At 53.4% G+C, this 26,361-nt stretch overlaps 1 protein-coding gene across 4 annotated transcripts; it reads right to left on the reverse strand.

The window, feature by feature from the left end:
• Window positions 1-2,807: 2,807 nt before the first annotated feature.
• On the reverse strand, window positions 2,808-22,263 carry LDLRAP1 (low density lipoprotein receptor adaptor protein 1). 4 transcript variants are annotated; one of them, XR_008453328.1, is made up of 10 exons: window positions 22,134-22,263; window positions 18,330-18,472; window positions 16,678-16,790; window positions 13,697-13,811; window positions 10,890-10,962; window positions 10,367-10,450; window positions 8,901-9,031; window positions 7,305-7,339; window positions 5,882-6,178; window positions 5,203-5,338 (listed from the first exon to the last, which is right to left on the reverse strand). XR_008453328.1 is itself a non-coding variant. In XM_054086512.1 (9 exons), the coding sequence occupies exons 1-9, from the start codon at window positions 22,216-22,218 to the stop codon at window positions 5,194-5,196; spliced, it is 921 nt and encodes a 306-aa protein (XP_053942487.1). In that variant the 5' UTR covers window positions 22,219-22,263; the 3' UTR covers window positions 2,808-5,193. The 4 variants fall into 4 exon arrangements, 3 of the variants coding, with proteins under 3 accessions (XP_053942487.1, XP_009561744.1, XP_053942488.1); XM_054086512.1 differs by lacking the exon at window positions 5,882-6,178 and having other exon boundaries at window positions 2,808-5,338; window positions 8,901-9,028; XM_009563449.2 differs by lacking the exon at window positions 5,882-6,178 and having other exon boundaries at window positions 2,811-5,338.
• Between the last annotated feature and the right edge of the window lie 4,098 nt (window positions 22,264-26,361).

The following is a 26,361-nucleotide window of genomic DNA, read 5'->3' on the forward strand; positions in this document are numbered from 1 at the left end:
TGCTGGCGTTGCATCGCTGCTCTTGGTCTCCCGCTGCAGTATCGCCTCCTGACATTAAGTGCTGCAAACCCTGGAAGAAGTTCAGAAGCAGAGGCAGAGTCCTGCTTACAAAATACCCTTCTGGTGTTGTTTTCTGCCCTGTGCTGAGCTCCCCTTGAACAAGCCCCTACAGAATCACAGAATCACCCGGTTGGAAAGGACCCACGGGATCATCGAGTCCAACCGTTCCTAACACTCCCTAAACCATGTCCCTCAGCACTTCATCCACCCGTTCCTTAAACACCTCCAGGGAAGGTGACTCGACCCCCTCCCTGGGCAGCTGTTCCAGTGCCCGATGACTCTTACTGTGAAGAATTTTTTTCTGATATCCAACCTGAACCTCCCCTGACGGAGCTTCAGGCCATTCCCCCTTGTCCTGTCCCCTGTCCCTTGGGAGAAGAGCCCAGCTCCCTCCTCTCCACAACCTCCTTTCAGGCAGTTGTAGAGAGCAATAAGGTCTCCCCTCAGCCTCCTCTTCTCCAGGCTAAACAACCCCAGCTCTCTCAGCCGCTCCTTGTTCTCCAGCCCCTCACCAGCTTTGTTGCTCTTCTCTGGACACGCTACTCGGGACCCAGCAAGGCTACCGCCGAGGCTTTCAGCACACACCTTTGCCCGGTGTTTCTTGCGGTTCGGCTCCCCTCGGCTCTGCCGGGGATGAATCTCACCCGGGTCTGGCGGCTCCGTATTGCAGACAGCCGTCACGCAACGCTTACGCTTAAGAGCGGAGGAGAGCAGTGCTCAACCAACACCCCTCCTCCTTTCCCACCCCAGGGCCTGCTACATTCCGAGCCAAAATGCATTTGTGCTTCTCCACGGGGATGGTTATTTCTTCTTGCTTCAGAGCACAGAAAACCTCGCCGAGCAGCCCTCAGCCCCCGGCACCCTGGGGCTGACTATAAAAAGAATCATGCAGCATTCAGGTGTTCAGATGAAATATTGCTCCCTTTATTTGTACTTTAAAAAAGAATGATCTGGGTAACGACAACCCTACAACTCCTGGCATCATTTTACAAACTCTCTCGGTGCCACAAGGAAAGAGAGGTTCAGAGCTCGGTACCTGCCACACCGATTGCCGTTGTCCTTAAGAGCTCAGCGCTTCCCTGAGGTTTGTAACCTCAGAGCTGGATTTAACCTCAACTCACAGAACACAACTGAGCAGCAAAGGAAGGAAATGGAGCCGTTGGAGTGAGTCCAAAGGGGGCCAAGAAGATGATCTGAGGGCTGGAGCGCTTCTGCTGTGAGGACAGGCCGAGAGAGTTGGGGATGTTCAACCTGGAGAAGAAAAAGGCTGTGGGGAGACCTTAGAGCAGCTTCCAGCGCTGAGAGCAGCTTCAGGAAAGCTGAGGAGGGGCTCTGGATCAGGGAGGGCAGGGAAACAATGAGGGTGATTGGTTTGAAGCTGAAAGAGGGGAGATTGAGGTGAGGTCTTAGGAAGAAATGTTTTGCTGTGAGGGTGGGGAGGCCCTGGCCCAGGTTGCCCAGAGCAGTGGTGGCTGCCCCATCCCTGGAGGGGTTCCAGGCCAGGTTGGATGGGGCTTGGAGCCCCTCATCCAGTGGGAGGTGTCCCTGCCCATGGCAGAAGGGTTGGAATTAGATGATCTTTAAGGTCCCTTCCAACCCAAACTATTCTATGATTCTCCTGGCCGCCGCAGCCCACCGAGCAGGGCAGCTGCTTTCCGTGGCACAGCCCCATCTCGGCACCCCGAGCCCCTCTCTTGCTGCCTCCCGAGCGTGCTGCCAGCGCCAGCGAAGGAAATGGATGCTGAGAGTTTAACTGCCACTTCAAAAAAGGTCACATCAAAACTGAAAGATCAATTTGTACCTTGGCATCGCCATCAGTTATACACAAAGGCGCAGACTGCTGGGACTCACAATCTGGGGCACTAACGTGCACGGGAACAGCAGTCTAACACTGTGGAAGAGAAGAGGCACCTCTGCAAAGTCTCTTTGCTCTGCCCATAGCTCAGCTCCAACACCCCACAGGGAGCCCGGTGCTACTCACAGGTTAAATCTGTTTGTCAGCATGCCCGGATGAATTTCTCCGTGCGGTTCCCAGGCAAACGTTAGCAGCTGGTGGCTGTGGGAGCCGGGTTGCTCCAAGATCACAGCCAGCAAAGGCAGGAATTGCAGGGGGAGGCTGAGTCCGCAGGGCAGTGCTGGACTCGCTGGGCTGTTCTTATTGAAACGGCAGCTGTACAAACGAAACTTCTCCCAGGGGAGAAGCACTTTGCACAGCGACTCAGAAACTCCGTCACTTAAGGGATTTTGGTTTCTGATGCACCACGTTTACCTGCAGATGAGAACAAAGCACCGACCTCTCTCTCTGATCCTACAGAATCATGGAATCATTAAGATTGGAAAAGACCTCGAAGATCATCCAGTCCAACCATCAGCCCAAGCCCACCATGCCCGCTAAACCATGGCCCAAGTGCCAAATCTATGTGTTTTTTTGAACCCCTCCAGGGATGGAGACTCTGCCAGGGCTTCACCACTCTTTCAGTAAAGAAATTTTTTCCAAATAGCCAATCTAACCCTCCCCTGACACAACTTGAGGCCATTTTCTCTTGTTCCATCACTTGTTCCTTGGGAGAAGAGCCCAGCACCCACCTCAGCACAACCTCCTTTCTGGAGCTGCAGAGAGTGCTGAGGTCTCCCATCAACCTCGTCTTCTCCAGACTAAACATCTCCAGGGGCCTCAGCTGCTGCTCGTAACCCCTGCACTCCACCCCCTTCCCCAGCTTTATTGCTCCCCTCTGGATGTGCTCCAGCAGCTGTCACATCCTTACCTGGAGGGTGATCCAGTGATGCAGGGACGGATTTAAACCAGTCAGCCCCGAGTCTGGAGCAGGAGGGAAGGCAGCTGTTGCATCCTGTGTGGCCGCATCCAGCCCCACAAGTGTTTCCTGCAGGCAGCACGGCGGGCTAGTGCCTAATTTCCCACCTTGATGGCCCTGGAAAGTCTTCTGAAGGACACAAACCTCCCACAGATGTTTCCAATCGCTTACTGCTGTGCATCAAGGGAGACAGCGAACTCCACCAGCTGCAAATACAAAAGCTTTCTCTACGTGTTAAAAGCACCATGGTAAAAACAAAGACGCCCAGCACAGACACTCCAAAGAATGGTAGAAGTTTTATTTTCTTCAGTATGGATATTCTTTACAGCAGAAGGTTTTCTTAAAAAAACTATATACACACACGTCTAGTACTGTGCATCTCAGGATGTGCTCCTAGAGTGTCCAGAAGAGGAGAAAAATCACTGTACAGAGAATCCTCACGGTCCATTCCTGCAGCTCAAGCTCTTTCCTAGGAAAATCCCCACTCCCCAGGGTCAGGACAAGGCGCTTTGATACAACCACTTTGTTTTGGCATTGCGTATGCAATAGGTTCACATCTCTACCGTGTGCCTCTGTAGCACCAACAAACTGAATGAATCATGGAATGGTTTGGGTTGGAAGGGACCTCAAAGCCCTCAAACACCTCCCTCTGGATCAGGGGCTCCGAGCCCCATCCAACCTGGCCTGGAACACCTTCAGGGATGGGGCAACCACAGTTCCTTTAATTGCAAGACATTGCCACACGTGATGCTCAAATAAGCGATGGGCAGAGCAGTTTCAGGATGTAAAACTGCTTTAAACACAATTTTGCAGGATAAACAGAGCACACATTTTATTAAGAGACATGATGAGTCAGCTTCACAGGTCCTCGATACCTTCTCACAACACCACTTGGGCATAAAAAACGTCAAATCTAAGTCAGAGTCACTCAGCTGTTTCCTAATAAATTCTTACAGCTGACAAAGAGGGTTTTTTTTTTCCCTGCAAGCAGTTTTAAGAGAGTTATAAAGAGCTATCTGGGGAATGAATTAGTGTTTCAAACCCAAGTTACAAATCTATAAAACAGATTAGTATACTTCACATAAGGCCACAAACACTGCAAACTGTCAGTGCGACTATTTAGGATCATTAAACTTAATCTTTTAATTAGCATAAGCTTTATTCTTCCATTACTTATTTTCAATTCCAGGAGCAGATGAAGCTTTCTGAGCCTCATGGGAGATGTGGCAGTCGGAGGGGAAGAGGATCGGAGTAGAGCTGGAAGGGGCACCTCTTGCTAATTGAACACCCAGGTATTGGCCTTGCCTAATCCAATTCCATTTGAGTCTATTGAGTGAGCAACGACCAAATGGTTCTGAGACAGTAAAAAGGCATGCACAGCCAAATCCACTTAGCAGAGCCAAGAACACAGATCTATTGTGCTGCTGGGTTCACCCAACCTGCAACTTTCAACACGCTTTAGCAAAACAAATTGTTCCTCCACGGTGGTTTTGCTTTTCAAGCCAACAGTGCAACGGAGCCGCAGCATTTCGAGTCGCATCAGAAACGGTGCACGTGAGTAGTCAGTTCTGAAACAGACCTGCAGCATTGCGGGGTAAATAGCTTCTGGAAGAGAAGTTACAGGCACTGCTTCCCTCGACAACTCGGGCCATTGCTTTCTGTTCAAGTTATAAAGTGCAAAACTTCATAGAGTCTTTGGGTTAAAAAGTGTCAATTCCCATACGGAGCTGGCAGAGAAACAGCCAGAACGCATCGGGGTGATTGACAACTGTGAGAGTATCACAGACATTCACAACAAAAGCAAGATCTCTGCTACCTCTTTGATTTTGACACTGTTAGCAGCTGCTGCAAATCTCCTCCCCTCGCCTCGGCAGGCGACGTGGTGTTCAAGAAACGGTGGATTAGTAACAGTTGTGCTTGCAATTGCATTTGCATCTGCAGACCTTTGTCTAGAGCAGTATATACAGAGAGACTTTGGTGTGGCATAGTCTTTTTCAGAGAGAAACAGGCACTGCTGAAGGTTCTTTCGTGGTCTATTGCCACCTAATACTGTAGATGCTCTCCACGCTTTCCAATAATACATGTAAACTGTAACGGCTGTGAATAAATATATTCAAGAGCATCTTGTGGTTTCAATAAAAGCAAGGTACAAAAATCTGTGTTACATTTCTAAAGCTTTGGTCTAAACTGTGCTGTAACATCACCTGGCTTGGTGAAGAGCCCTGAAGAGAGTCCCCTGGGCACAGCACCCGGAACGGCATGATTCAGTCCATGGACTTTTAGTGGTTATTCTCTCGTCAGCTGTTAGATGCACTTGACCTCAAAACATGAACAGATCATCTTTCTCGCCTGTGTTGGAATCTATTTTATTCCAGTCTACAGGTGAGAGTGTTTCTGCGCTCTGGATGTCTTGAGCTGTCAGTCCTGTGTCGAGGACATAAGGGTTTGTTCTCGACTGAGCCAGTCTGAGAGGGAAGAAAAACAGAAAGTAAGAACACAAATCTGTGCAGTTTATAGCCTGGATGCTCGATGCATCCGTAATGCTGAACCCGACCTGCAGCTCCACATTTCAAAGCCCTCTATTGGAATGAAATGATTCAGTAAGGGGAGAGCTGGCACATAACATTTGCAGTGCTCTCAAGTTCGTTGCAGCTTTGCTGCTGTTTTATCCTAACATTTCCCCTACCGGCATCCCGGGAATTTGCAGTCTAGACATCTCGTATATTAATGGTCTGGCAGAACGGTGCCTTTTTCCTCCCTTGAACTGGCAGGTGTGTCCTTAGCTGGGATTTCAGTGTAAATGCTCTGCTGACCAAAGGAGCAGCCTCGCAGCAGTGACTCAGTTTTCACGGTGGGATGGTCTGAACGTGCAGCCCAGGTATTTAACTCCTTTCGTTAAGACCCAGCAGGACTCAGGTGACGTTTAATAGCCCACAGGGTCAGGTTGAAGGGTTCTTCATCTCAGCCCATCCTAACAAGCCCCACTCTGTTGTGTTGTTATTAAATACCTCTGTGAAAGTGTAACACTGCAGCATCAATTCTCCCAGGGCCAAAGGTTAACTCAAATATTTGGTGTTTCATCCAGCGGAGGCGCGATGGCGAATAAGCCTCGGATGAAACCAGCCACGTGCATGGTTTTTAATAAAGAAGAAAAATGACCAGCGATGATGATGTGTCAGGAAGGCTCTCGGAAGCATCCGCCTCGGAGGAGGAGCAGTCCAAATACTGAGTCACCAGAAGGCCAAGGGTGATGTGACAGCTCGGCATCCAGCAATGCAAAACAAAAGACCGCAACCAACAAACATCTGCTTAATTAAGTAGGGCAAGGAACAGAGGTGAGGAAACTAGATGACATTAAGACATAAATTCAAGCAGCCCCTTTATCAAACATGACTTGGGAACAGGGCTACCATGGAAGTGGAAGCTGTAAATCACTCCTGAGAGCCAAACAAGGCACGAAGGTCTGTTTTTGTAGAGCTGAGCATGCAATTCTTTGCGCTGCTGCAAACCTGGGTGGAGGTGAGTGGCTCTCTGGGAGGTGACGGGACGGGGCTCAGCCGTGCTCCTGCCCGACTCTCTCTTTCAGTGCCTTCCAGCTGGAGGAGGAGGCTGCCTGTAGCACCTGCCCTCAGGGCAGCTCTTTGCCCAAAGTGGGGTCTCCGCAGCCTGCGCTGCCCTAACAGCTTCACGCACTGATCGGGAAGATGGGACCCGCATACACTAAAGCATCCCCATCACCCGCAGGGGTCTGCCTGCCTGAGGACAGGCAGGAAAACTCACCTGAAGGAAAATGGATTTGTTTAACATTGCTGGATTGCTCAGTGTGCACATGCAAGGAAGCTCCTAATTTGGATCGGGGAGTGGATTAAGCCAAATGAAACTACAGCCACAAACTCGGAACGTGCTCAGGTGCATGAATGCAAAACTGCTGCATCAGTCGCCCTGACGCAACCACGCTGCAACACAGACCGGTGTAGCAGGGAGGCTGCCCTCAGCAGCTGCTGGTGGCTCAGGGACAGATGGGAATGAGATCCCAGGGTTATTCCAAACCTCACGCAGGAGTGAGGGCGGGTAAAGTCCCCTGTGCTAGAAGCTGGGACCAGCATCGCTGCAGCTGGGATGGGGGCTGGAAACAGGCAGCCTCAAACCATCCTGGCAAAGTGGAAGCGGACACACCAACTGCTTGGGGAATTAAATTCCCTATCACATACAGCCTCTCTCCATCCTTAAAAGGTTGTCAAAATATTTGGCTTATCAGCCAGCCTCAAAGCCTATCTTTCAATTACCAGCTGAGGCACTGATGGGGCAGCTGCCTAGGTCAGATTGCGGCGGCTGATTAGATTAAAAGCATTATTAACAGCCAGTCACCAGCCAAGTCCCCCGGGCTGCTCCCCAGTGGCGTGAACTCGTAAAGGGAGTTATTAGAATTACCTTGAAAATGCCTCGTCGAGACCATCATCCATTTCCTTTGTTAAAGAGATAAAAAAAGAGAGAGTAGTTGCTAAGAGAACACACAAAAGTGGATTTAGAGATCCAGCTCTGCACTTGAGCACGGCAGACAATATATATAGATATATTGATTTGCAAGTGCCTAAAGCAACGCTCCTCTCGGCAATCTGCCTCCTCCGGCAGGTTTTATCTCACTCTCTGCACAAGCTCCAGGGTAGAGGTGTAACTCTGGGTGGTCCAGGTTTCCTCAGAGCCATCCCAGGGCTTGGGTCTGGATGCCGTGCTCCCTCAGAGTCAGTGATGGGGCAGCGGCTTAGCCCTTTCCCACTGTCTCAAACCAGGCTAATTCTGCCCCGCTGCGTGCACGGGCTGGAATTGGCCCAGCAGCTGGACCACATCCCCCTCTGGGGTTAACCACAAGCTTTGGCTCTTCCAGCTACTGCCACAAGAGTGGCATACGCTGCAGGTTCCTGCTCTGACAGAGCTCCGTAAGATGCTCCAGGGAACCCTCGGGGCTTTTCTGGATCAGGAACCCAGAAAGCAAGTCTGCATCAGGCCAGGGGGAAGATGCGCTGCTTGGAAGCACCTCTGGATTCTCCATCTCTGATCTGCTCCTACAGATTCCCAGAGAAAGCATTTGAGCTGCTTGGGGGAGAAAGGTTTCCCAAGGAGGAAGATGGGCTCTGTGCGAGGGCTTTGCTATTCCCAAAATCTTGTGGTGCACTTACAGAGTTACTATAATACATAAAGTATGAAAGCCCTGCAAGAAGGGAGAGATTGGAGACTGCTGATAAGCCTCCAGGATTTGATATGACTTAGAGCTGATCTTCAGGTTTAACCTGAAAAGCCTCAGGCTCAAACCCAGCAAAGGCCTTTATTATGCCATTCTCCAAAATTCAGTGTGTTGCCAGAGTGGGCATGTGGTGGGAACGAGGTCCCAGGTCGAGTGGGGCTTTAGAGATCACCCAGCGTGGCTGGTGAGGCTTCCCTAGGGATGCACACCCAGGCACGCTGGCTAGGTTGTTATTTTTCCATTAGTGATCCATGAAACAATTAAGCCAGATGATTGAGGACATTTTAGAGGAGCCATCCATGCTCACACAAGCAAGATACAGCCACAAACAAGAATGAGAGGAAATAAGAGTAATAAGGAACATAAATATAACCTGGTTTTAGTGAACAGTAAACAAAAGCCATCAACATAATGACTTCTCCCCCTGAATGGTGCAGTTAGGTGGTCTCTCAATTAAGTGACAAACCACTGAGAAATGCTGCTTGAGAATAAGTAATATTCAATTATCTGACAGCGGCATTTCTCAGAGTGCCTCGCAATCTCCTTCATTTATTTACCGAGCCTAAAAAGGGCAATGGGTACTTGAACACTAATCGATCATTTCAAGTAGGACACTGAAACCCTCGCTCAGGCATCTCTGCATGAACAGCTCAGCCGTCCCAGAGCTCCTGGGAGAAATTTATCCAAGGAAAAGCCCTATAATGGGACCTGAAGCAGAAGAAATGGAGGTGGCATCACACCCTCCAGCTCAGGAGACACCACAGTGCCCCGAGGCACACACTTACCCACACCACGTTGTTATTTACAGAAGAGCTGGGCCCAAAAGTGCTGTTATCCAAGCATGGGGAGCCTGTCCTGCTGGTCAGGGGTGATTTGGCAGGATCTTCTAAATCCAGCAAATTCCCCGTAGCCGCTGCTGTGAACAAAGTGGAAAGGGAATGAGCCAGGGGAGGGGAAACCAGACATGACACAAGAGCAGTGCAGTGCAGTAATCGTTTCTCCTCAAGAGGGGATCAAAGGGTGGAATTGAATTCCTCCAGGATGGCTGCAAATTTGAGCCTGGAGGAGCTGTGTTCACCCAGGCTGGGGATCTGGTTTCAGACTGAATAATTTTTGCTGCTGATCAGGCACCTAAGACCCCTTCATCAGGGAGGAAGGGAAGGGTTGGCCACCTCTTCCCACCAGCAGCCATCGGGGAGGCTCCTGCGTACCTGCTCATGTTGAGGATGAGCCAGGATCAGCCCCAGGCAAAACTGAGACATCCTGACCCCAGGGCATCCCAGCCCCAGCGCTTCGTAGCTCCAGGTGGGAACAGACCCTGAACACCTCAGCTCAGCCCACGGCATCGATTCAGCACCTTTATTTTAAGGCACGGAGGGCAAATCCTGTATGAGGTGAAGAGCAGTTTGTAGCTTGTGGGCTGCTGGTACACCACGGACTGGGTTGTTTCAGGGAAGCCTTGGGTCCTTCCCATCACCCTGCAGTAAGGGCGATGCAGAAGTGCTCCGGCTACAGAGCATCCCCCAGGCAGAAGCCAGAGCCCATTCCTACATCCATGGCAGCCCCAGGCATCGTTTATCCTGATGTGCCACTGCCTGTGACAGATTCCTCCAGTCCTGGGCCTTCACACGAAGAAATGAGACGTGCCAGTTTGGAAGGAAGCCCAGTTTAATGCTATTTTCCTCCATGCCAAATCCTCTTATCTCCATGGCCAGCATGGAAGAGAGATTAGCCTTTTGTCCCACTTCTCCCTGGCTACGCGTCTTGCATTTCAGAGGCAGCAGAGGAGCCACGCCAGGCACTGAATTATGAGGCAGTTTACTATTTTATTGTTTTATTTTCACATGCCTCTCCTTTCTTAGGAGAGCCAAAGCAGCGCCCGGATGTCCATCTCCTTCAGCCAACGGGATAGCAAGTCTTTTAGGACTGGTACAAATCCAAAATCAAACTTGGGATATGTGAGTCTGTGCTAAGCTCATAAAGACATCATGGCCAATTTGTCTCGAGCAGAAGTAAACAGATTTGGGGCAGCAGCTGCTAACGAGGGGCTGCAGGACACGTTTAAGGGGAGATGGAAGGACCCAGCAGGTGGCCTCCACATCCCAAGCGCTCTGCCAAGGGCAACATCTCTTCTACAATGGAACTGTTCGCTCCTTGCCCATCTTCAAAGCCCTCCCAGGAGCCTGCCCTGCTCAGGGAAAACCCCATGGACCTCAGGCTGTTGCCCATCCCCAAGCTGTTGGTGACTTACACGTGTCTGGACAGACGTGGGCTTCCGAGCTGGGGCTGCTTGTCCCTTCTCCTTCCAAGATGGACTTTTCTCGCTTCTCCTTCTCTGAAAAAGAAGGAGACTTCATCACTGTCTGCAGAGTACTTCCCTGCCAGCTTTTAGGGAGGAGGGACAGGGAGGACAGCAAGGATGCGCCAACAGGTCTCCTCTGCCCAGAGCAGCCCAAGCTCTGGGTGCGTTGTAGAACCGCGTTGAAGGTGAAAGCAAAAACCTCAACAGCAGCCAGGCTCTGCAGTTCCACAGCCAAGCACCAAGTCCTTCACAACCCGCCTGCATCAAAAGAGCGCAGCCAGAATTTGGTTGAATTTACAAGGCTGTCAAGAGAAACCTGGGAGATGTCTTAAATCATACCGGAGGTTGGATCAACCTTAACAGCAGCCTGGAAATCCAGAGGGAAGGGGAAAAGGCACTTGAAAGCTGCAAAAAAACCAGTCATCCCTTGAAATCCTGGATGAAGAGTGGGAAGAGAGAAAAAAAATCTCACCTTCCTTAGCCGCTTGCCAGAACTCAAACGCAATTTTGAAGGCCTGGGCTACGGTGAGGGTGACCGCTTGCGCCTGGAAAGACAGCAGGGAGGCAGCACGTTAATGGATGGGACTGCGTGTAGATTTAAATCATTTGGAGGTTTTGCTCTGCAGATTCACGTTAACTTGGTTCCAACCAGTTCGCTGCTGTTCAGGCTCCATGCCTGGCTGGGAAGGGGTAATCAAAGATCGATGGAAGCAGAGACTCGCTCTGCGTAGGACACGCGGCTTGTTGTGGATTTGTCTTTAGGTGTAACAAGAAGGAGGAGCTGATGGATGGGGAGAGAAGAGCTGCTCCCAACCGCAGGACACGTGCAGCTCTTCCTGCACCCCACACCTGTGTGGGATCTAAAAAAATTCAAGTGCTGCACGGCTCCAGGTTCATCCTCGCAGCAACCTGAGGGATGTGGGCTGGGCTGCACACGAAGAGCATCACCCACCAGAACAACCAACATTTCAAAGGGAAGCAGTGCCTGGGCTGAGCCCTGGACCGCTCTCGGCCACACCAGTGCTGGGAGGGATGCACAGAGCTGCGGTCCATCCCCTCTGGCACCACGCACGGCTGGATGTGCGAGGATGCTTTGAATTTACAGCTCTCTCCAACAGGAAGCGGGAGAGGCAGGACAAAAGAGACCTCAGGGGCTTCCCCGAGCTAAGTTGGGATCTTGCTGGCTTTGCCCAACACTGAGTGCTTGTTTTCCAACAGCCAGAGCCACAGGAGGAGCAGGGACACCTTCCCCTTTGCCTCTCCATTCCGCCCCAAGCTGACAGCTTGAGCAGCATTAAAAAACCCCACCGCCTTCAATAGCCTGAGCTGCTGGAGGATGTATAAATAGTGCCATAAATGCCAGTTTCATTAGGAGAAGGCAGAGCTCCCGAGCAGTTTAAGTGTGAGGAGATAACGAGTAGCGCTCTGCAGTAGCCTGGAGGCACGAGTTTGCTTTACGAAGTTGCAAACTAAACAAATCTGGGTGCATAACCCGCAGCCCCTGGGAGTGGGGAGGACAGAGACACGGTGGGAGCACGCACGGAGCACAGGCGTCCCCCGAAAGCCAGACAGCGGGGGGTGAGGAGCCCCAGCAAACCGCTTGCTGCCAATTAAGCCTCGCAAAGCTCATTTGAACGTCGGAGCTATTTACATCTTTGATGGAAGTGCAAACGCTTTATGGCAAAAACTTAAATATGGTAATTAAGTATGAAACTCCTCACAGCTGTTTACAATTTAAGCTGTCACATCTGAATCAAGTTTAATAGACCCAGAGACCGTTGAGAATTACCCATGAACTAAAAATACAGACTAATTATACACCCATGACTGGGAGCTGTGTGTACAATCAAGGACCCTGCCCTGGGGCAAGGACCGTCCCTGGTCTGGGGGCAGGGCATCACCATACCATCACGGTGTTCATGTATTTTATAGACAAAATACTTCTAGGTTTTGCCACAAAAGGCCTTGGAGAACCTTATTTGGAGGGAGACGGACTGAGCTGATGTACCACTGTGATATTCTTTTAGCACTGGGGAGATTTAAATTTTAATTTGCAGAGCGAGGCTTATCTTCGCCATGCAAGGATGGGAGCACACGCCGCAGAAAGGAGACAACTTGTAGCTTCCATTATTCTCTCCCTGGAAAAAAAAAAATGAGGCAGGAGAGGCACAGAATTTTAACAGAGCTGCAGCGGCCGTGCTTCGGACACAAGGATGCTCCCAAGCACAAGGATGCTCCTAAGGACCCAGGGATCAGATGCACCAGGTGGGAACGGCTCTCAGAAGGTTTGTTTCCCTGCAGATTTGAGTGATCCCGTTCTCCGCTCCCACAACAGGCACCAGAAGAATTTCTGGGGGCAGAGGGATCCGACCTGCTCTTCCTCTCCCCTAAAGCCCTTTTCTGGTGTGAGCAGGGCGCTTAGCCTCACCTCTGGCTCCACTTGAGAGACCTCCAGGGCTCTCCTTGCCCCGCTTGCACTGGTGCCCAGTGACCCACTTCTCCCCCTTGCCAGCTCATCAGCGCTGGGTCTCTGCCCACCCTGACGCACTGAATCAGCAGGAAAAAAAAATCCCACAAGCAGGTTTAAAACAAGAGCCAGAGACCATTTTCCATAGACAGATCTCTCCTTCGAGCCCCATCCTCAGCACGCAGCAGGTTCTCCTGTGCTGCTCCCACGGGGACGACACAGCCCCATCTGCAAAGACCCCACTAAAAGCAGGACATGGAGCTTCAAGAGCAAGAAATAGAAGGAAGCCAGGGCAGCGAGCCCAGAACCGCTGGCTAAATGCCTCCCAGCAACGCAGCCGCCCCTTGGGCACCTCGCTGCCAGCCTCCCTCGAGACCTCTGTGCCTGCCAAAGCCTCCCCACACGCCGGGCTCAGGCAGGCGCCAGCAGCCCAGGAAAGCGGATGCTGAGCAGGGAAGAGTCCCAGCAGCCAGGACCACAGCACAGCAGAGGTGTTTCAGATGCTGGTGCAGGGTCAGGTCCTCTCACACCTACCCCAGACCTCCAGGGAGAGCTTTTACCTGCCAAGATGATGGGCTGAATACAGCCCGGAGCTACGCCTGCTTGAGAGTGACAGCCAGAAACTGGGCAGCATCGCCAGGATCAACTGCCTGCAAAGCAGGCAGGGATGGCAACAAGAGGGTGGGTGCTCTCCCACAGCCGTTTGCTGGGGCAAACGCCCTAACCAGGGGCAGAGCTGTTATCTCACCGCCACATCCCCTCTCTGCTTCCTCCTCCTACAGCCACATCCCCATTTCTTCCTCTGGACTGACCATTTTCCGTTTGGTACAGAGGAAGGCATGGCACTCCAGGTTCTCATTGAGCTGGTTCTGGGCAATGTAGGCAAACACTTTATCGTGGATCTTGTCTGCTGTGCAGTAGGATATCCTGAAAGACAGAACGAAACGTCTTGTCTGGGGCACTGCACACAAGGGAGATCAACCAACCCCTCCTCTGACCTAACCCAGGGCTTCCAGCTCTGGGGCTAAGCAGGGATGGCACAGGGAGCACAGGAGCACTACCAGGCTTCAGCGCAACTTCTTCCCAAAGCAGAAGGGTTGATGCCACTGGCTGGAGCATAAGAGGGGCCCAGAGCAACTCCCACAGCCATGGTGTGAACCATGTGCATCGCACGCAGAGGTAGGAAAGAAGAGAAAGCGTTTCATCTTGTGAGAAAGGACAGGTTAGAGAAAGTGAAGACTCTCTAGTGTGCCAGCCTGGGACTATGCCTGACAAATGGGACTATGCCTTCAGAAGAGAGACTCCAGAAGATTGTGCTTGGAGGATAAGCTTGCAAGGAGAAAGAAGGACTTTTTCATAGTCTACAATTTAATCTTGAGGCTCAAACCAGGGAAAGAAATTAATGCAGGGATGCCCAAGAAAAGCCATTGGAAAGGCTGAAATTCAAGCTGTGAGAAGCGCAATAGCAGATGCACAGTGTTCTCTGAGACCCCTGAGCACTCAGGACATGGTGAAGGAGGTTCAGGCTCCCAGCTGCAGTACCCTCAAGGATGGGCATTATCTCCCAGCCCCCAGGCAGGGCAGAGCTGAATGCAAAACACTGAACAAGGCTCTGGAAGAGCAACAGGCTGAGCAGTTTGGGGAGACCGGGCTACGATTGAGAGTTCAGCTCCCTTCTGCAGGGCAGCGGGTCCCTTGGCATCAGCCACCACTTCCTCCCATAGAATCATAGAATCACCACGTTGGAAAGGACCCACGGGATCATCGAGTCCAACCATTCCTATCACTCCCTCAAACCATGTCCCTAAGCACTTCATCCACCCGTTCCTTGACCACCTCCAGGGGTCCATCTGTATCAGGAGCTGCAGGACTGAGCATCTCATCTGAAGACAGCAAAGCACCAGCTGAAGCAGCCCCAGAGGTTTAGTGCAAGGCAGCGGGTGCTAGCAGGGAGCAAAGCCTCTTCCCTGGGCATGTGACAGGTCAAAGAGGTGTTAAGGAAAGAGAAAACCCCAGGAAAAAGTGGAACAGTTCAGTCAAACATCTCCCGTAGCCCCAAGTTGCCCCTTGCTCGTGCTCTCGCTGCCCCGGAGAGTTTGCAGGGAGGGAACAGGAAGGTTCCAGCTCCCAACAGATGCTGGGACTTAAAAAAAGCCACATTCAAAATGTATTTACACCACATTAGTTTCCTGTGGTGTGTGCGGATGCCTCTGCTCGATGGCCTATATTTTGTTTTCCAGAGCTGAGCCATGCTGTGTATTAAAAAGGCACTTGGAAGTTCACTCCTTTCTCCCACAACAGTGTTGCCACTCTTTCAATAATTGTGACAAGGCCACAGAAGGTCAGCATCACAGGCACGTGGCCCTTCCAGCATCCCCAGCACTCAGCTCCGTGTTCGATGGCCAATTATTTCCAGGGAAAGGATAACACCCGCCTGTGAGCCAGTTTTACAACCGTGGCCTCTGGCAGTGGCACATCTGGTGACAGTGGCTGTGTTATAGCAACGGCCACCCCGTCCTACTCAAATATCTGATCTGGGGCGAGAGCTCCGAGCCAACATCTCCCCAGAGAGCGGAAAAGCCAAAGAGAAGCCAGCAGAGGTGTTAGAGGAAAGCCCTGGCACCGCCACCGGTGGAGCACGCTCACTGAGGGGGAGATGAACCTCACCACGCAAACAAACTCCAGATTTCACCGTTAACGCCCCCTCCCGCAGCACCAGCATCCCTGGGGAGCAGCAACAGTCCCCACGCCAGAAGCCTAGGTAGGACATGCTGAGTTCAGCCAACTGGATTGAGGGGATGCTCGTACACAAGCACTGACTGGCAGCAACAGCTTTATCGCTGGCTGTTAAAGCGTCCAGGCAGAATTTAAGGCAGCATCTAAAAACCCCGACCCCATAGCTCTGCCTGCCCTTCACACCAGCGCAGCGATTTCAATTTTGGTGTGATGGCACTCGTGGCCGCTGTGCTCAGCTCTGCTCTGCAGCAGTGGGTTTATCTCCTGGGGAGGGCTGGGGCTCAGCACCGGCGGCCGTATGCAACTGCTTAGTTTAAACTAGAGAAAAGCAAGCAGGTTAGTTGTCCGGTTCCAGAGAGCGTGCCAACCCAGTGCTTCCCACCCCACATTTAGCAAAGGGGGACAGAGCAACAGGCGAAAGACAGAAGCAGAGCGGGAGGGATGCAGGGGGAGAAGGCATAGAGGAGGTGGAGAAGGGCCAGATCTGAGCTGAGATGTGCTCCGCCAGGCCTGTGCTTGCCTCCAGTCTCCTCAGAAGAAATACTTGCCAAAGGCTGAGGAGTGGATATCAGATAACCCCATCCTCCCCACGCTAGCACTGGGTCTCAGCAGCTGTCCCAGCTCTGCTCTTTGTCAGAGCTACTTAAACGGATCAGAGATGCAGAGCAGCCAGCGAGGGGAGGGCAGCCCCGGCTCCTCACCCACTCAGAGATGCTCTGACCTCTGTACTCAACTCTTGCCATCACCCCGATGCTTTGGCTTTTCTAGTGCTGAGAAGAGGCAGGAAAGCCATGCGTACCCATGGAGCACTTGGCTGTGGAGCTGTCATACATACACATGACACCTCCAGGGTCATTACATCTTTCCTTACCCCTCGCTGGGCACTTATTGCACCAGATGTAAATCTACCTTAGGTTTAGCAACTGCCCTCCTTCCCCCACCACTGCTTTCCATCAAAACGTGATGGCAAGTGAGGCGTCAGCTCAGCCCAGGTGGAGACCGGAGCAGACGAGGACCCTCGGGGCACACACCCACTGAAGCGCATCCTGGAACTCACCTGTATATGGAGACATTCTCGATCAGCTCATTTGTTCCACTGTCGTTTAACACAATCCCTCTGGGTGAGACTTTCAGAGTCACTTTTTGCAGTTTCTTTCCACTTGCTTTTGCCTTTGGGAGGAAAATGGAGAGGAAAGTCACAGGCTTTTAAAACAGATATATTCAAAGGCACAGGAGCAGAGCAGATACTCCGGATACCACAACCCAGCAGGCACATTAATAGCATTTGTTGGTACAAGAGCCTGCATTCACTTCCAGGTGTGACAAGGCACTCATTAGAATTTTTCCTTCCCTGAAGCAGTGATTTTTGCTGGCATTAACGAGACAAGGACACAATCCCTCCCCCTTCCCTCCCCAGAGGTACTTCCATCCCAGCACCTCCACGAGGATTTCCCCGTGGGCCATTGGCATAATGCAGTTTGGCTCTGGCTGAACCGTGCACACCCGGGAAGTTTGGTCTTCAGGGCCAGCTCTGGAGCAGAAAGGAGACATGCACACAAGGGACAGTCCTGCAGGACACGGGCTCCTAAGCAACCAGCTTCAAACTGTGCTGCCAAACCTCACCCAAGTGGCAAAGCATCTCAACACCAAGGCCAGGACATTGGTTTAAAACAGGCTTTTAAGGGCCACTTTCTCTCATTTACTAGTCTCACGCTTTCACCCTTCAGGTTACATTTGGCTCGCTGCCCAGCTTCTCTCCCTAAAAATACACACAGTGAGCAGGCTGCAGAGCTGGAACCTCAGCCCTGCACCCTGAGGACCTCACTTGAGCCACATCCAGACCAGCCAGCAGTAGGTCTTCACCCTCCAGGCTGGCCTCAGCCCTAGGGCTTTTATTTAAAGGCTCTGTTCTCAGTGGATCAGAGCAGACGTGAAAGGCTTTGCCAGTGGCTCCCATTTCATGTGAGCCCTTCCCTCCTGTCCAGCTCAGCACTTGCAGGGAAAGGATCCGTCATTACCCAGCGCAGCTCGCCACCCCATTGAGTTTTATGACAGTTAACTGTACAGTTGGGTCTTTGCCTCATTCAGTTTTATAAGGGCTTAAAGAAGTGTTAATTTTACTTGGAGCCTGGTAAGCAGGGGCTCTAGGGAGGCTTGGTGCTTGAGGATGGCTGAAAATCCATCCCTCTCGCATCAGAGGTCAGAGCAGATGGTGGCTGCACTGGCTGGGAATCAGAGCAAGCTGTCCTGCTCCCTTCTCCTCTTAACCCTCCAAATCCCAGGAAGGAAAACTCAGAACTGTACCCCAGCTCTTGCTCATGTGCTAGCTGCACTCAAGATGCTGTCCCTGCCCTGCTCAAGGAGAGATGGCCCTGGGGAAGGCTGATTGCACTAGGTCAGAGGCTTCTTCCACTCCCAGGGTCACCCAAGCTTATCGTGGAGAGCCAGAGCTCAGACACGTTACACCAGCTCTCCTCAGCCTGCTCCATCCGCGGGCTGGGGCTGGCCTTGAGGGCCCCCGAGTGCTGCTCTCTGCATCTCTACCGACACCACCAGACGCCTGCTCACCCCTGGACCTGCAGTCCTGACACCCCCCCAGGCTGCTGACAAACAGCACTGCCTCTAGATCTGCAGCTTTTGAAACCCTCCCCAGTGAGAGCCTGGTTTGAGCAGCACAAGACAGAGCCCTGCTCCAACACGGACACTCACCGTGGCGACGATCCTTTTGACAGCAGCTGCAGAGAGCTCCTCTCCCTTGGGCTGCTCCACCAGCGTCATGCCCATGTACTTGAGGCTGAAGAGCATCCCCTCCAGCAGCGTCTCACGGGTGTCTGTCCAGTTCTCCGGGAGCTCTAGAGAGGGAAAAAAGAGGTTCTTGGATTCTCAAATGCATAAGGATACCCCTGTCAAGCCCAGAGGGAAAGTTTAGGTATGAGCAGGGGGTTGGTTTGGCCATGCTGGGTGCTCAGAGTATTGCCCAGCTCTTGTGAGGTGCTGGACGAAGGACATGGGGCAGAGACAAGAATAACCCCTCCAGCCTCAAGTTGCGCTGTGTGGGGGTTTAGATATTCTAGATAGTAGAAAAAATTTCTTTGCTGCAAGAAAAAAAACCCTGGCAGAGGCTGCCCAGGACAGTGGGGCATCTCTGGAGGGGTTCAAAAAAGCGTGTAAACGTGGCACTTTGGGACACGGTTTAACAAGCACGATGGTGCTGGGCTGACGGTTGGACTGGATGAGCTCAGAGGTTATTTCCAACACTAACGATTCAATGATTCTAAGTTCTTTCCACAAGGCACAGCAAATATTAGTAGCTCTCGGGTTAATTGTCAGTGTCCAGGCCCACTCGATAACAGAGGGGATCCTGAGCATCAGCCCCAGCCTGGAGCAGGGGAGGGCTCGGTCTGGCCCCACGCATGGCAATAACCTTCCCCTGCACTAACCATCACCCACCCGTGGAGACTAAGACAGGATTTACCGTAGCTAAGCCCATGCACAGCTGCAGGGATCCAGGTGATGTGCTGCGACTTGCTAAATTGGTCACTAATAGCCCTGAGAAGCCCATCACATGGAGAACCAGACAGGAGAGGTCTCTGCTCTCCACTGGAAATCACCGAGGAGCCACCAGCCTCTTCCCTTATGTACTGGGAAGGACAGTCCTAAATACAGAAATGAGTTTGGGACCAAACTGAAAGTGGGGTGGGTATTTCTAAGCCTGAAATTGCATCGCAGGAGTGAACTTCCAGCCACGGAAATGGCACCGCAGGATCTCTCGTGTTTACGGAGGGTCTTGCCTTGAGCAGGAAGCAACAAACCACAGCCTTGCCAAGGCGCCCCACGACCCTGGGGAGCAACAGGGCTCATGGAGAGGAGCCTCCACTCACTGGAGACAAAACATGTCCCTGAAGGCTTCACTGCCTTGTATCCAGCTTCCTTCAGCTGTCCGAACAGCAGGGCCAAACTCTGCAGCTCCCTGGAGACCATGAGGGCAGGGCACAGCAGAGGGACAGCATCTGTTAAAGCCAGTCCAGAGAGGCCCATGGGGATGATCTGAGGGCTGGAGCACCTCCTGTATGATGACACACTGAGAGCTGGGGTTGTTCAGCCTGGAGAAGGGAAGGCTCCAGGGAGACCTTAGAGCAGCTTCCAGTGCTGAAAGGGGCTCCAGAAAAGCTGGGGAGGGGCTCTGGATCAGGGAGTGCAGGGAGAGGAGGATGGGGAATGGTTTTCAGCTGCAAGAGAGGAGAATGATATGAGAACTTAGGGAGAAATGTTTTGCTGTGAGGGTGGGGAGGCCCTGGCCCAGGCTGCCCAGAGCAGTGGTGGTTGTACCATCCCTGGAGGGGTTCCAGGCCAGGTTGGATGGGGCTTGGAGCCCCTGAGCCAGAGGGAGGTGTCCCTGCCCATGGCAGGGAGTGGGACTGGATGGGCTTTGAGATTCCTTCCAACCCAAACTGCTCCATGGTTCTATGAGACACACCCCTGGGGTAACCCCTGGTGACTCAGCCTCGCAATAAAGGTGAGACAGGAGAAAAGCCATAAACTCCAGCACCATGGCACCATTCCCGGCGCTGGGCGTGGGTGCCAGCAGTGAACCATCCTGGCCAGCCTCACACTGACTAAGGTCTACACAACAGAAGCTGGGTGGGAGCGGTCCCCAGGGAGACAAGGGCAAGAGCTCAACACTAACAGATCCCAAACCTGGAAAGGGAAAGGAAGCACCAAGAAGCCAGGATACTGCATTTATCTCATGCTCCAGCTAGAAACAGGATGCCAGCAAATAGCCTGGATGTCTCAAAATCCAAGGGCACTGCTGCTGCCCTCCCACCCTCGGCAGTGAAGCTTGGTGGGAATGCTGAGGTGAAGGGCAATGGATTAGCAGCTGCCTGCCCCAAAAGCCAGACCCAGGACATGGCCTCTGGTCCCAGACCCTGCACAGGGCAGCCTGGGGCCTCACTAAGGACTGGGAGCCCCGAGGACGGGAACATTCGAGCACCCCACACTGCCTGGGACGCTGCCGGCTGCAGTGAGGTGCCTGGCACACACCGTTTGCGCCGGCCTGGGATGGAAACAGGGGTGGTTTAACTGCTGCCACTGAAGAGCTTTCAGAAACGAAGGAGCACCTGAGGCAGCACAGACAGACAGACTTTCTCCACGCATCCTGTTCTGCACCGTTCATCACCACCTCACCAGGCACCACAAACGATTGCACCCAGGCCTGAGGTGCCTCTGTCCCAGGCGGTGATGGTGACACCCTCCACCCCACGGAGGGCACGAGGCTGGTTTGCAAGGCCCCTGCGCAGCAGGCTCGGCGTGAGCCCGACGGTGCTGCGTCTCCTGTGCCTCTCTGCCAGGCACATCCCATAAGGCCATGTTGGGGGCAGCACCCCACGTCTACCACACAGCCCCCCGAGAACGACGGCTGCCCTCCAGCCCGCTGCCGCCCCCCACGTCCCGCAGCTGTTGGTCTGTAATCCAAGAGGAAAGGTGTAAGGATACTGGGTCAATCCCATCAGATTAGTGAAGTCAAGGAGTTTGATCTCGCAGGAGGGTGGCAAGGGGGGGTGGGCAGGGCAAGGCACCCTCCTCCTGCCCACTGCGATGCTCGGGGACCGACAGCAGGGCCTGGACCCACGGCCGGGAAGGGGACAGCTGGGCTGGTTGCCCTTCCACTGTGGAAGAACGTTGGGCCAGAGCTGAGTGGCCGCTTGCCCAGAGGCCATCGGTTGCGCAACGTGAAATGGGACAAGGCCAGAAACTGCCCACAGGGCTTCTCCATCCCTTGCTCCGACTTGGGGCACGGGGACAGAGATACGGACACCCCCCTCCGGCTCCCATCCCACCCCACTGCTGCGTGGAGGAAGGGGTGCAAAGAGGGGGAGTAAAGTGGGGGGTGAGAAGGAGTGAAAAAAGGGATGCGAAAAGAAAGAGGGTGCAGGGGGGTGGGAAAAAGCTGAGGAGAGTGCATGGGGTGAAAGGGGGGTACAGAACCAGGGAAGGAGAAGCTCAAAGAGGGAGAAAAGTGTGTGCAAGAGGGGTGAGAGGTGGGATACAGCCAGGAAGGAAGAAGAAAAAGTGGGGGTGTGGGTCAAGGGGGTGCGGGACATGGGAGAGGGGGTGCTGAGGGGGATGGAAGGAGAAAAGGGGGTGCAGAAGAGGGGACAAAGAACATCACGGAGGAAGAATAGTGAGTGCAAGAGGGTAGAGGAGTGGGATAAAGGGGGGAAGGAAAAAGAAAAAGGAGGTGTATGGGACAAGGAGGGTACGGGAGAGGGGGATGCGGAAAAGGGGATGCGGGAGAAGGGCGTGCGGGGCAAGAGAAGTAGCTGCGGGACAAGGGGGGTGTAAAGGACAAGGGGATGCGGGACAAGGAGGGGGTGCAGGAAAAGGGGGTGCGGGACAAGGAGGGGGTGAGACAAGAGGGGTGCGGGACAAAGGGTGCGGGACAAGGGGGGAGTGCAGGGAAACGGGGGTGCGGGACAAGGAATTGCGGGACGAGGGGGACACGGGTCTCACTCTTGTGCCGGCCGCCGGCCCAGGAGGGTTTGTGCCCGCTGGGGCTCCGGAGCAGCGCTCTCCCCGCCGATTTGAGCGCGTCCATCCCGGCCCCGCCGCAAACTTTCCAGCGGCGCCAGCGCTGACCGCGTCCGGGGGCGGGGCCGTATGCAAATCAGAGCGTGCCGTCACCCGGCCACGCCCCCTCCGCGCTCTGTGGAGGGATTTGCGGGGGCAGTCGGCGGAGAGTTGGGGTGTCGGAAGCTGCAGCCCCGCCCCGAGATGGGGGGGTCTGCGCCCCACAGAGCGTCCCCTCCCGGAGACTCGGGGGCCCCCAAAAGCTGCCGTCCCCCCCCGAGATCTGCGGGTTTGTTACTCCCCTATAAGTGTCCCCACTGCACACCGGGGAGGCCCCAAAAGATTTGGGGTGTGCTGTGCCCCACAGGGCCGCCCCACGGGCGACCTGAGCGTCCCCCAAAAGCTGCTGCACCCCCGCCCCGAAAGGTGGGGGTCTGTTCCTCCCCATAAAGTGTCCCCACTGCACACCTGGGGTTCCCCTGAAAGCTGCTGCCCCCCCGAAATGTGGGGCTCTGCTTCTCCCCATAAAGTGCCCCCATTGTACACCTGAGGGTCCCCCAAAAATGCTGCCCTCCCCCCAAAAATGTGGGGGTCTGCTTCTCCTCACTGCACGCCTGGGGCCCTCAGGACTCCCACCCCTCCCACAAACACCTGCAGGAGACGGGGAGCAAACACCAGCTCCGGGGGAGGGGGGAACCTTTTGTATGGGCATCCTACCTCTCCCATGGGGATTCCACCCTTCCCATGGGCATCCCACCCCTCCCATGGAGATCCCACCTCTCCCATAGGCATCCCACCTCTCCCATGGGCATCTCCTTCCTCCCATGGAGATCCCACCTCTCCCGTGGGCATCCCACCCCTCCCATGGAGATCCCACCTCTCTCATGGGCATCCCACCTCTCCCATGGAGATCCCACCTCTCTCATGGGCATCCCACCCCTCCCATGGAGATCCCACCCCTCCCATGGGGATTCCACCTCTCCCATGGAGATCCCACCCCTCCCATGGGGATTCCACCTCTCCCATGGGCATCCCACCCCTCCCATGGGGATCCCACCACTCCCATGGGCATCCCACCTCTCCCATGGCTGCAAGGAGCCCCCCAGGAAGGGCATGGTCCCCTGGAGACCTGGGGGTGCCCAGAGCTCTGCAGGGACACTGAGACTTGGCAGAGACCTGGGGACCCCCAAAAGCTGCCCCTCCCTCTTTGAGATGCTCCCCACAGGGCTTCCCCACTGGAGACCTGGGACCCCCAGAGCCCCCTACAAACACCTGTGGGAAGGAGGAGCAGAAGACACCAGCTCTGCAGAGGCACCTTTCCCATGGGGTTCCCCCCTCTCCCATTGGGGGTCCCACATAGATTCGGGGCAGGAAACCCTTCCTGGGGCTTCATGGCAGCACGATCCATGTGGCCCTGCTTCCGCGTACTCGGATGACACCAAAAAAGTTGTGTTTGCCCCAATATGTGTTTGATTGCCCCCACCCTGGGATGAGAAAATGCGGATGATATTAAACGTGGTGTTTGATAGCGGTTAGCCCGAGCATGTGCCAGCCCTCCGTGTTGCCGCGGCCGCCAACATGCTTTTAATTCAGACTGAACATAATTGTATGGAAGATTAAGACCCTCAAAGGCTTTTAGAAATTAAAAGGATAATAACAAGGAGGTTAAACCCCATATTTAGGATTTGCAGAATAATACCTTACAAAGCCTATTATTCACAGAATCATTTGTGTAATTGAAAATCTCTTTTTAGTTAAATTTTAACGTTCTCCTCTCACATTTGTAGCCAGAAGCCAGGGCACAGGAGTCACCGAGCTGAACCGTAGGGCGTCGGGACACAAGCAGCTGGTTCCCCGCTGCAGGACACAAGCGGGCGTTGGAAGGGTTAGGCAGAATCTCTCTTCTAAAAAGCCCAGTCTAAGACAGGACGGTGACACTGGTACATCTCCATTGAGTGCCTGGTTGGAACCTGAGCAGCCAGGGCTGAGCGAGGGATGGTGATGGGAACGTGAAAGAAGAGACTTTTCCAGTGCACTCACCACGTGGAGCAGCTCTCTAAGGGCAGCAGCACTCAAATACCAAAAAACCCCTGAAAAATCATAGAATTATTTGGTTGGAACAGACCTTTGAGATCATTGAGTCCAACTGTACCTGTCCACTGCAGAACCACTCCTGAACTCCCAGCTTTTGAACCCCTCCAGAGATGGAGACTCCACCACTCCCCTGGGCAGCCTCTGCCAGTGCCTGAGAACCTTTTCAGTGAAGAATATTTTCCTAATATCCAATCTAAACCTCGCCCAGCACAACTTGAGGCCGTTTCCTCCTGTCCTGACACTTGTTACTTGGGAGAAGAGCCCAGCACCCACCTCACAACCTCCTTTCCAGGAGCTGCAGAGAGTGATGAGGTCTCCCCTCAGCCTCCTCTTCTCCAGACTAACAGCCCAGGGCCCTTAGTCCTCCCAGAACCCCTGGGCTCCAGCCCCTTCCCCAGCTCTATTCCCCTTCTCCAGACACTCTCCAACCGCTCAATGTGATCCGTGTAGCGAGGAGCCCAGGAACAAATGTAAAAGTATACCCCAATCCATCTCTGTGCAGAAACTCAGAGATCTGCGCTCACTTTCAGCACATGCTCAGCCCTAACTGAAGTCCAGGGTTTTAAGCGCGAGCTCAAATGTTTCACTAAATCGCTGATGAAGCTCAGCTCCCACGCAGGAGCCTGCATTTCACTGGAGGGCTTCCTGCTTGCCAATACCCGATGAGTTAAAGCAGACACCTTTGCAATTAATTCATTGATAAACCAGCCTGAGAAAGCCACCCGGCAGCTATTGGACACATCCCTGATTTATTTTCCTATTTCTGTATTTTCCACCACTACCACCAGCTAAAAATATAACACTGCGCTCCGCTTTGCTCGCGCAGCAGCTTCTGCACTTGTGTGCTGCTCTGCTGCTTCGTTCCCATCATTTCCTCCACGGCAGTTTCACTGGCCACCATCCCGATGGGGAAAGATCCCCAGCATTCCTGCTGCTGTGATCCTCCCTGGCTTCTGCATCAACCTTTTTAGCTCCAGGTGCTTGGGGCGCATTCCTGTTCCTCTGCTTGTTATCGCAAAGGGTGTGAGACCCAGCTCCAGCGCTGCCTTTCTCCGGCTGTTTTCCCAATGAATTCCAGTGCTGGTGTCAATGTTTGCCCTTCGTTTTGCTGACTGTGCTGGCTCGGGTAGGTGCTGCATCGTGAGTAGCAGAATGGATTTCTTCAAATGTCACCACTCAGTTTGGAGAGTCATGGACCACAACAGCAGCCTAGGAGGGAGAAGTCATCACATTAAGGTCTCCGAAGGTGGCTGTGCCATCTCCCCAAAAGTCATAATTTGAGTTTAAATTATCATGGAATCATTAAGATTGGAAAAGATCTCTAAGATCATCCAGTCCAACCATCAACACAACACCAACCATGTCCTGAAGTGCCACATCTACACGGTTTTTGAACCCCTCCAGGGATGGAGACTCCACCACTGCCCTGGGCAGCCTCTGCCAGGGCTTCATCACTTTGTCAGTGAAGAAATTCTTCCCAATATCCAATCTAAACTTTCCCTGGTGCAAGTGGAGGCCATTTCCTCTCATCCCATCCCTTGTTACTCAAGAGAAGAGCCCAGCACCCCTCTCACCACAACCTCCTTTCCAGGAGCTGCAGAGAGTGATGAGGTCTCCTCTCAGCCTCCTCTTCTCCAGACTAAACAGCCCCAGGGCCCTCAGCTGTTCCTCACAAACCCTCCCTGCTCCCCAGCTCCGTTGCCCTCCTCTGGATGTGCTCCAGCAGTTCAATATCTTTCTTGTACCGAAAATACGAATCCCTGGAATGGTAAAAAATACTTGGATCATCTCCCCAGGAAGGCAGAGCATCAGGCAGCTCCAAATCCCAGCTCTGCACCCAACTCCCTGCTGGGGCGCTGGACAGGAGGAGCCCGTGGCTGGATGGGTCCTGTGGGCTGGGCAGGCAAAGGCAGATCTATTTATGGACGAGAGGGCTGAGTGTGGCACAGCACTGTTTTTTTGGAAAGCTTGCTTTCTCGCTAGCTGGAGCATCGCACGGCTGACCTCCCCAGCCTCGCTGCACTTGGCCGATTGCTGTCCATCCATCTCCTCGTTAATTGTCATCTCTCCTGACGAG

This window comes from Cuculus canorus, chromosome 22, assembly GCF_017976375.1.
Source record: "Cuculus canorus isolate bCucCan1 chromosome 22, bCucCan1.pri, whole genome shotgun sequence".
Taxonomy (NCBI): Eukaryota; Metazoa; Chordata; class Aves; order Cuculiformes; family Cuculidae; genus Cuculus; species Cuculus canorus.